The sequence below is a fragment of the Gymnogyps californianus genome, chromosome 6 (genome assembly GCF_018139145.2).
Source record: "Gymnogyps californianus isolate 813 chromosome 6, ASM1813914v2, whole genome shotgun sequence".
NCBI lineage: Eukaryota > Metazoa > Chordata > Aves > Accipitriformes > Cathartidae > Gymnogyps > Gymnogyps californianus.
In genome coordinates, this window is record NC_059476.1 from 542733 (window position 1) to 553192 (window position 10460).

Here is a 10460-nt window from a genome sequence, read left to right on the forward strand (position 1 = left end):
GAGACAAACCCAGCACAGTCCCTCTTCACTGTTAACATGTTTATTCATGAGCTCCCAGGTCAGCATTGCAACAGGTTATTAGTGGATGCGGATGGCTGGCAGGAGCAAACCAGTACGTTATCATAACTTGCTTCTGGCAATCGGAGAACAAAAAAAGGCAATTTTCTCCTCTTTGCAAAAGTATAGCCAGGGCAGCAATACCAGTGATCTAGGAAAGACTATCCCACGCAGACGAACCTCTCCACCAAAGATATTTTAAATTGTTCTTCTATAAAACGCTGGTCTCAACTAAAGAGCATTTGCATGTACAGCATGTGCCAGCCAAGTAAACAGTACTCATACAAAACACATCTAAAGTGCAAATCATGCCGTTGCCACACAGTAATGCTCAGGCTACTTTAAACAAACCGGAGAAAGGTTCATCGCAGAGCCAACACGCGAGGGTTTGCTGGCATGGAAAGGGGGAGCAGAAGTCCTGCCCCTGCGGGGTAGGAGCGCGAGCGCAGCCCCGGAGGGACTGGGCAGCTTCAGCCGCAGGAGACCCACATCGCCAGAAGCCCCCCGCCTGGGCCCAGCCTGCCTACGGCAGCCCTTTATGTGGGGGCACCTGCCCCGGAGCTTCCCGTAGGAACGCTTCCCAGAGGACTTCTGGCCCGCAGTGAATCAGATCCCCAGAGCAAGAGAAGGCGGGACTGTGTTAGCGCAGGATACTCGGAGCCGACCGTCCCGTCCGCTCGGGGTTTCTGCACCGTCTTGCGAAAACGCGTACCGTTACGCTACCTTGCGGTGCAGCAACATTTGACTAAAAATGTAGTGTTTAATTAAAATATGTATCACCAACCGAAATTTGAAATCAGAAATGGAAAAAATGGATTGAAGAAACTGGAAATGGTTTTCCAGCCCAGCTTAGGTGATGTCTATCAAAGCAGGAGTCCTTGTTCATAACTGAAATCACTTCAGGTCATAGCAGAGAAATGTATTCCTCAACTGAATAGGAAGAGCCCGACAAACAAACAGCCACTGACAGCTCCAACATGTAACTCAAAAGCTAAGTCCACAAACCAAGCTAATGTCATCTTTATTGTGCCTGAATTGCACCAACGTTACTCCAGAAACCCGACTGGGCAGTCGCCAGTCCCAACTCCAACAGCAACAAACCAGAAGCGTAATCACAAAAGTTCAGACCAGTCTTTCCATTCCCCACCCTGCAGTGGAACATATCCAAATAAGCCCGGTTTTGTTGCTGTAGAAAACTAAATTTTTCATCGCAAGGGAGTCGCTTGCTAGAGCAGAAGCGTTCCCCTCTTTGGTCACGCCGAACAATAAACAACAAGTACGCTTCACCTTCTCCAGGAATGCCAGCGAGTCTCAAATACTAACTAGGAACAACCAGGAAATCGTTTAGTCTGACAGCACAGGATTTCTTCAATGACAGTGCTCCAAAGCGGCCGCTTTTATCACTCTCAGCCAAAAGAGAAGGCAGGAGAGCACTCTAAACCACAGCGTTTGCCACGGGAGATGGTGGGCTTGGGTCACATAGCAGGCTCAGGTCAAACAGAGGTGTCATCTTTAGGGTCTAGCAATGGTAACAGGAACACACGGCAGTAATATCTGCAGAAGCCCTACTGAACACCACGCGGCTTTACTCACAAATAGATACTGCACAAGCCTAAGGCCATAATCATGAAAATTATTATGAAATGAGTACTTTCACAGTGTTCCTTTAATATGAACTGACACATTTAAGTGTAGAAATAACTACGGTGCTCATTTGTCAAAGTTTACTAAACTTGGTGAAAAGATGAATTGCATCCTTTGACTACACAGGTATCAATCAAAGCGCGTACTTGAGGTCAGCCTTCAAGATGACGAAAAAACAAAGCAAACTTTGAAGACTGGGGGGGAGCTCGAAAAAAACCACGCTTACTGTAGCGCACTTAGCGATTTGCGCATAGGGCTGGCGCACGAAGCAAAGCCAGTCCTAATGCACACGGCAAGAGCAACACGCAGCACACGTCTGGACCCAGTTCTCTGCTAGGTGTACGCTGCTGCACAAACTGCAACCCCCTAGAAACACTTCCTTTACGGTACGTGACATGTCAGTCTCACTCACTTCCAGAAGTGCTTTGCCACTGACTTCAGTGGTGCCAGACTTCACCCGGGGCGCAGCCTAGGAGGTTTAGAAGCCTGGCTGCTCTTCCAGGTATTTGTAACTATCTGTCTTAATTCATGCAAATTTACAAGCAAGCATTCTTCTCTTTGCTGAACTGCTAGCCGTATCAACTGTTGCACTCGTCTTACTGCAGCGATGAGAAATATGCCCAACGCTTACCTGAATATACTACGCTAAACAGAAATTAAACTGTATTTTCATGTCACAACGTGCAAAGTGTCTTAGGCGGAAAGCCTGGGGGTCAGCCGAGCCGCAGGCTCCGCGGAAGGCTACGGGAGGAGCGCTCCACGGCAGAATCTGTCTTTCCCCCCGAGAATGAGAGCACCCCAGGCTCTCACCCTCCTGACGTTTCGGGAGAAACCACAGCTGAAGGACCCGAATAACCACCTGGGACGGTGTCACACCGCACGGCACGACCAAAAAGAGTAACAATAAGAAACCCCGGGCGCGCTCGGGACACAAGCCGTTCCCCGAGAGGACGTTTCGCGGCCGCCTGCCTATCCCAGCGCCTTGCTCCGGCCTTCCAGAGCCGGCAGAGCCCCCCCGGTAATCGCCGGGCGCACCGGCGGGCTGGCGGGAGACGGACGGGACGGCTGCCGGGGGGGGGACACCCACCCACCCCCAGCAGCGGGCAGCGCTGCCCGCCGCCGCCGGCACCTGAGGCCGGCCGGGACCGGAGCGGGCGGGACGGGGCGGCAGCCACGGGCGGGGGGCGGCGCGGCGGCGCTAGGACCGGCGCGGGGCGGCGGCCCGGGAGGCGGCGCGGCGGCGCTGCCCGGGGAGACCCCCGCCGCCGTACCGTCCGTCGTCGTTCCCCCCCCCCCCGCTGTCCCCCCCACCGGCGGGGCGCGCGCGGCCGCGGTACTTACGTCGTCAAAGAGGGACCCGACGTTGGCCGTCACCAGGAGCACCCCGGCGCCGGCCGCGGCCCCCTTCACCGCCATGGCGCCGGCGGCGGGCGGGCGGAAGCGCGGAGCGCGGCCGGCAGCGGCGGCGGCGCTGCGGGGAGCCCGGGGGCGGGCGCGGGGCGCTGCGGCGAGCGGGGCGCCTGGCCCGCCCCGTCAGCGCGGGCGGGCGGGCGGGGGGGCGCGGGCGGCGGCGAGTCCTCCCGGCGCGGGCAGCCCGCGGACATCCGCGCCGCGGCGGGCCGGCCGCCCTGGGGCTGCTGCGGGGCCGCGGCGCTCAGCGCTCGCCCGCCGCCGCCGTCGCCGTCGCGCTGCTGCCGGGACGGCTCCCGCCGGCGGAGGCTGGCGCCGGGCCGCGGCGCATGGCAGGTCGGCGGGACGGGACGGGGCGGCGCGGGACGGGGCGGCTGGTGTCGGCGCTCCCCGGCTGGGCTGGGCGGGCGCTGCGCGCACCGTGCTGCTGCTGCTGCTGCTGCTGCTGCCGCCGCCGACCGCCGCTCCCGGCTCTGGCGGCGCGGCGGGCGGGCCGGGCTAGGGCTCTGCGCCCGCGACGTCACAGCGGCCCCGCGCGGCTCTTAAAAGGGCAACGCCAACCCTGGGGAAGCGCCCCGCGGGAGGCAGCCGGCGGCGCTGTCCCGCGGCCCGGCCGCCGCCGAGCCCCGCTCGCCGCCGCCGCCCGTTCCCGCGGAGAGGGCAGGGCAGGGCAGGGCAGGGCAGGGCAGGGCAGGGCAGGGCGGCCGCGCCGCCGCTCCCCGAGCGCCGCCCGCCGCGCGGGGCTGGGCGGGGCCGGCGGCGGCGCTCACCTGTGCGGGAGCGCGGCCTGGCGCGGCCGGGGCTGCCGGACCGTGCCCGGCGGGGCGGGGGCTCCTCGCCGCCCGGGCGCTGCCTCCCGCGGGGGGAGCCGGCCCCGCCGCCCTTCGCCCCGCTGCCCCGGGGCGCGGCGGCTGCCGGGGCCCTGCCCAGGGTGGCCGGGAGCGGTGGCCGTGGCCGCCTGGCAGGAGCGGCTCCTGGGGTGGCGGCCGCTGCGGGCAGCCGAGAGGGTCCCGTCCCCCCCTCCCCGGGGGGTCTCTCCCGGGGGTCTGCCCTGGAAGCGCCCGCGGAGGCGGCGGCGCCGCTGGAGGGGAGCGGGGCTGCTGGCCCTGGGGGTCCGAGCCGTCGCGCATCGCCAGCCAGCCGGGCAGTGCCCCCCTCAGATCCGAAACTGGGGGCACCCACGCGTAAAACGCGCCCCAGCGCAGCGCCGCGAAGTTCCCCGTTCTGCCGCGGGCACTTGGATGGTTTTGGGAGAGGCGTATCGCTGCCTCCGGCGTGGAAAACCCACAGCATTGCAGTAAGGCTCTATCATAAAGAACGGAAGGTGAGATAGTTATTAGCAATGCTGGACAAACTGCTGTTTGCCCCAGCAGAATCTAGACCTATGGAGGAGTAGGTTCACATGGTCCATACAGAGCCTGGGAGCACACCGAAGTAATCTTCAGCTTACAAAAATACCCTTTGTGGAAGGAATCTTTTCAATAGCCCTGCTTAGGAAACGAGAGAAATGATACATTAGTCTTTGCTACGCTGTGCAAAATAGCTGGCTCCTAAAATTATCTATATTTCATGGCTGATTAGTAATAGGAACAAAATGTGCAGAAGCTCATGTTACAAGGCTTGCAGAGGTCTTACTAAGTTTCAGAGCTGGGGAAGCTGCTGTCGGAAGAGCGCACAAATGATACGGACAGAGTCACCAAGCAGAGCAGGGAAAATAGGAAACCCAAACTAGATTCAAGAGCAACTGCACAAATACACAAAACTGAGGGGAAGACAAAACGTAGAGGCGGATCTGGGGGTACTGTGGCAGAAAGCACGATGGTGGAGAATGTCCCAACAGGTGACACACGCTGTAGTAGAGGTGACAAGGGAAATCACCAAAGACTGAAACATCCATCACACTGAGTAGGAAGACACCGCGCTGAACAAGAAGGCTCGGCCAGAGAAACGTGCGTGCCCCTGCCAGAGAAATAAAAAGATTGTTACTGCTCCTCAGCAGAACGTTATTTCTTTCTTGGCTGTGTCTCCCCAGGGAGAGGTGTCTGACGGGCAGCAAATAATCACGTACGGCTCCAAACACAAGGCAAAGAAAATGCATCTCCCAAATGGGCCTTCAGGTGTGGTTTATGCAAAAATTATTGTATTTTGCATTGTGATCGACAAAGTGTGCTTACGGTCAGTTAACAAGTCTCTCCCAAGTTAAAGATACGTCAGGCAGACGAGCTTGTCTGCTCATGCTTGCAGTGAATGAGATTTCACGTGCGACAGAAAAATAGTTTCGCACCTCTTTGGCAAGCTTCAGTTACCCAGAAATATCTAAGGGATGTCTTCCTGGTACCGTGCGATTACGCTCCCTCCACCTGCAGTCAGGAAAGGAGATGGAGCTCACCTCCGTTCCCGTGTAATTGCTGTGGGTAGCAGTACGCAGAAACCAGCAGCCAGGCCTTCGGCTCCAGGCGGTTCCTCCCACGCGCACCGCAGCCGCGCAGACTCTGCCAAACGCCGCGGTGTGCTCACCGCACAGTCACCGCAACGCAGCGCAACCAGAGCGGTGCCTCCAGGTGCTGCCATCGCACGCCTGCAGTACAGAGGATCTCAGAAACCAGGAACAGTGCCTGGGCCGGGGCAGACCCTGCCTCGCAGGGCGTCCCGTGCGTTACAGGAACGTGTTTCAGAAATGGGGGCGAGGGGAGGGAGCAGAACCGCTGAAGTCCTGGATCCCACTGCTTGGAGAAGGGGCCCGATACCCACTGTCAAGCCAGAGCAACGAGAAAGATGCACAGGATCAAACAGCTTGAAGCTATGAAAAAAGTGAGCGACTGCAGCAGATGCCTGTGTCTGAAAAGCCACTACTTAATAAAAGAAAGGCAGAATTATTCTCAGTATTCAACAGCAAAAATAAATACTGTCAAGTACTACTGACCCAGGGAAGCACCAAGTTCACTGTCCTATGGTGCTATTCACCACATTGCGGTAGCGTATTACATCTACAGATAGAGACGGGTGAATGAGCAGGTCAACGAACCTGCACGAGGAGATGGCCATTTCCAGTGACGCTGAACTTGATGAGTCAGTGCTGTAAAGGCTCTTCTTTGTGGCAAACTTCCTCGGGCAGGGATGCAAGTGGAATGACAAAAGCTCTGCTAGATCGTGACCACTCGCCTTCTTTGTTAGAAGGTACAAATTAAATATACAATTAAATAAAAAACGAGTTGAAATTGTGGAAGTCTGCCTCATATGTGGGATACTTGCTGACCTCCAGGGAGCTGTGACATACAGACAAATGCAGTGCAGAACATGCTCATGCCCAGAGACACTAAACACTGCTGGACTCCTCTGGACAATTTCTTCCAAGGTTTTGTGCAACTCCCGAGACGACTATTGCATAAAGTTGCACTGTAGACACGGTGATCTTACCTGGATGCAGCCATCAGAGGTATCAAAGATGAGTTGATCAAACATACCATCCTGATATATCTTGACATGTTCACAGACAGGAAAAAAGAAAATAAAAGCCAGGGGGAAACATTCGCTGCGGCGTTTTTGGCACACAAGCCTTACAAGTTTCAGCCCACAGCGATTACATCAAACTCAGGGTATGCTGGAGGAAGCTGTGTCAAATTACACCCAGCTGGAAAGGGATCCCGAGCCATATGGCATCCAGGTGAAAAGTTTGGCGGTGCTCAAGAACAGGAAACTAGAATAGGAAGTGGCTGCAGACCACAAGAAGTTACTTGTAAAGAACCCGGACAGCAATTACCGTGCTACAGTGTAGATGTACTTTGCCAGTTTCTTTGGTAGAGGAAGTACTACAGCATGAAAATGTCCCAACTGCATAAAAGTAAAACCATGACTGACCGATGGCTGAGCTGAGGGCTGTGAATCCCATGCCTTCTTCAAGGAAAGGAGTGGATAAAACCTGAGAAAACAGGAACATAAAATATAGCATCATCTGTAAAGAGCTTTCAAAAGAATTCCTGAGAGCTGACTTGCCCAATAACGGATTATAACAGAAGCCGTTTCCAAAAGCAAGAAATGCTGAACGTTAAGCGAGGTGTAACGATATCTTAGACCTGTGGATGCGTGTGGGGAAGCGCAGGCCAAGCAGAACGCCCAGCGTCCCCAGAGGAAAGCAAAGGAGACGTGAGCGAGCCCAGTGCCGAGCGCGCAGCCTGCCTTCGTGCCGTGGACCGTTACTGTGCGATGGCTGCGGCAGCTCCGTTAGCGATTCAGGGCAGTGTCTCAGCAGATGCAGGACTCAGACTACACTGCTTCAGGCAGTGGATCCTAACTGCAGCCAGTGTTTTGCTGTTTTCTCCAGGGCCAGAATTCATTCATCCCATCGAATGGCAACATCCAATCAGTAATAAATGTTTCCAATTAAAAGAAGCGAGGAATGATTGAAGCAGTACTTCTATGCTGTTGCAGGAGCCCAGGACAAATACTGATGGAAGATGCACATTGCCAGCCACTTTGTAGGGCAGGGGAGGTGTAGAGGGGACATGAGGTAATTTTGCAAAGGCAAGTTGTGCAGTGCTGATACTTGATAAATTCAGATGAACAAGATGACCTGTGCTACATGAAAAAAAAAAGGGGGGGGGCAAATCTATGTCCGAATATAAAAGTTTGCCAGTGGCAATGGTGAAAGAGTAATAGGTAAAACCACACTGAAGTCTGAATTATGTGACCTTTGACATGAATGTTAAACCTAAGTGTGTACTGCAGAGCTGATACTTAATTTTGCTCCAGATATTGCAATGGATAACTCGCAAGAGGAGATGTTACAGTATAATGACGGGGAAATAGGAATAAGTATGAAAGTGCCGCTTTGCATCCCATTCAGCGAGTAGGAGTTGTAGCTGCCTCCAGCTGTATCCACACCAGCGCCGTCTCCAGCTCCAGAGGTTCACAGCTCTGACCCCTGGGCCAAGTCCAGTTGGCTGAAGGTGCGAATGCAGATCAGATAATATCTTTTCCTGCCCCGCACAGAGATGGAAGACTGATGGGTGTTGATCGGTGTTGTTACTGTAGGGAAAGCACCACTACTAGCTAAGGTTGCCTAACATTTTCTGTTACAGCTCCTGGTTTTCCGGTACTTATAACCCAGACAGTGTAGTCTGAATATTTTCAGTCTTGGTGCCTGCCTTGAATATTAAGTTTGAGCAAGAGGGCTCAAGAATCAGGTTAGTTTTTACTAAGTAGCTTTGCCACTAGGAGGGAAAAAATTATCTTGAGGCTGAATTTTTCAAATAAGCCTGAGGGTCAGGTAAGTGCACAACATCACCGTTCCCATGGATTTTCATTACACAGCTTGGAAAACATGTCACCACTTGCGTAGGTGCCACGGAAAAGTTGTCTTGTAGGTTTGGGCTATTGCATTTTTGACCAACATTTTCACAGCTTTTCCTACTGAAATAAAGCACAAGTAAGATAACAAGGAGTTACTTGACACTATTCATTGGCAGGTTCATAGAAAATGTGATGGAAATTGGCACAGAGGAGGGATGTGTGATATCCCAGACCCACCGATGCACCTTCTGAAGAGCGCAGACAAACCCAGGCAAGCAAAGAACAGCATCACTTGCTGTCAGATGGGAATGGTGGAGCCTGTGCGGGCTGAAGGCAGGGCTGCAAGTGTGAAGGCAGGCAGGCAGCGACGAGAGGCAGGACTGGGCACATGCCGAGAGTCCAGACCATTCTGGCCTCATACCTTCCCAGTGTCGATGGCTCGGGTCTGGGCTGCAGCCGGCAAGCCTACAGATGAGGTGGGATTGAAGGTTTTAGGACAACAGGTTTCAAGATGGATGTTGCCTGTTGTGGAGGTTGCTACCGGTGAAAATATGGCTGGAAGCAAATTCAGTTTTTCAGCTGAAAAAAGTACTGCAACCTCCCCCAAAAGCTTTGGTCAGGCCAGCTCCCTGGACAACAGACCTGAGAACATGAACAGAAAACGGATTTCCATTCACTTTTTAGACAACAAACAAACACCACATGTGGTTATTTTTGCGCTCTTGTCTTGTCCTGCTGCCCTCAGCGTGGGTGTGTGAAACCACCGTGCCTGCTGACAGCCATAAACGCTCCCGTGGCCCTCCCGGCGCTTCTGAGTGCTCGGCCTCCGTCAGGTCATCGTCTGCGCCCTGTTTTGGGCAGAGGCATTACCTCTGGGAGCTGGGGAGTGGGCACAGGCTAGGTTCAGGGCACGGGGCAGGATTAAATGAGTGCTTAGTTGCTGGCTGGAGTTAAACCACGACACACATGCAGCACTGTGCTGCTGTGTGGCACAGAGATACCTGTCTTAGCAATGGAAGCGGCTCGGGTACCCACAGCCGTGGCTCGTGGCGGCGTGGGACAGCCCGTGCTGTGCTCAGCGCTGCTGCAGCCTGGCTCTGCCCTGCACCAGCTCATTTACCAGGCAGGGACCCCCCGAGCTGGGGCTCCTGCTGACCGGTGGGCTTAGGTGAACCTGCAGCCGGGAAGTGCTCCTCAGTCTGGGTTAGATTCAGTTTTGGCTGGGTGCTAGGCTTATAGGGGTGGAGGCAGGATACTGGGCACATTCAACCTTAACAATAATGCAATGCTTACCTAATTTGGTTCGTAATTATGATTTCCTTAGACTTTGAGGAGTTCACCTTTTGAAAGTATACGTAAGATATTAATTGCATCGTGCTTGGAAAAGAGAAGACTGTGGTTAAAAAATCTGCTAAATGATCTGTCTCTGTCCTGAATAAAATAACATGCGGTAAGTGGCGCAGAGAATTTATTTTTTACAGCAGATGTTACTAGTTATTGGTACTATGGCACTGGTCCGCTGTCTCCGTAAGGTGGGACATCCTCTTCCCTGCATGTTTCCCCAGGAACATGCAGAGCTGTGGCCACCAAAGTTTTGCTGGGGTGCAGCAGCGCAGGGGCCAGCGCTTGGAGCTCTGACTCCCATCCAACTGGAAAGGGCTCCCTGTCCATTGCAAAGGGATAATGGAGGAAGCACTCATACGCCGGTTATGCAATTCCTCTATAATCACATTTGACTTACTTTCATCACTGTCTTTATGGCTTTACTAATTGGCTTATGCTTTTATTAGAAAGATCTTTATGAAGAGCTTTTTATACTGGCAGGAAAAACAACAAAAACCCAAAACTATATCAGATTAAAACCCTTAAATGCAATGTAATATTTTGCTGCCTGAAAGCTCTTTTATAACCCTGAGGGATGGACTCCGTTCTTCTCGGAGATGGATCTTAGTGGGCTTTGTGAGCCTATCCCAGCATTTCATTAAATGGGCCATTTTGTACTTTCTAGACTGCAAAACACAGCTTGAAGGAAATGGTCTCAGAGTTTTCACTGTCTTTTT

The 10460-nt window shown here is 54.1% G+C and overlaps 1 protein-coding gene across 1 annotated transcript in view; it reads right to left on the reverse strand.

Annotated features, from left to right (window-relative positions):
• Positions 1–3140, reverse strand: part of INPP5A (inositol polyphosphate-5-phosphatase A) — a 260559-nt gene extending 257419 nt beyond the window's left edge. Inside the window, exon 1 of the mRNA XM_050898952.1 lies at positions 3043–3140. Within this exon, the coding sequence (XP_050754909.1) occupies positions 3043–3117 (75 nt within the window). The 5' untranslated portion in view covers positions 3118–3140. The remainder of the gene's footprint in view (positions 1–3042) is intronic.
• Positions 3141–10460: the final 7320 nt, after the last annotated feature.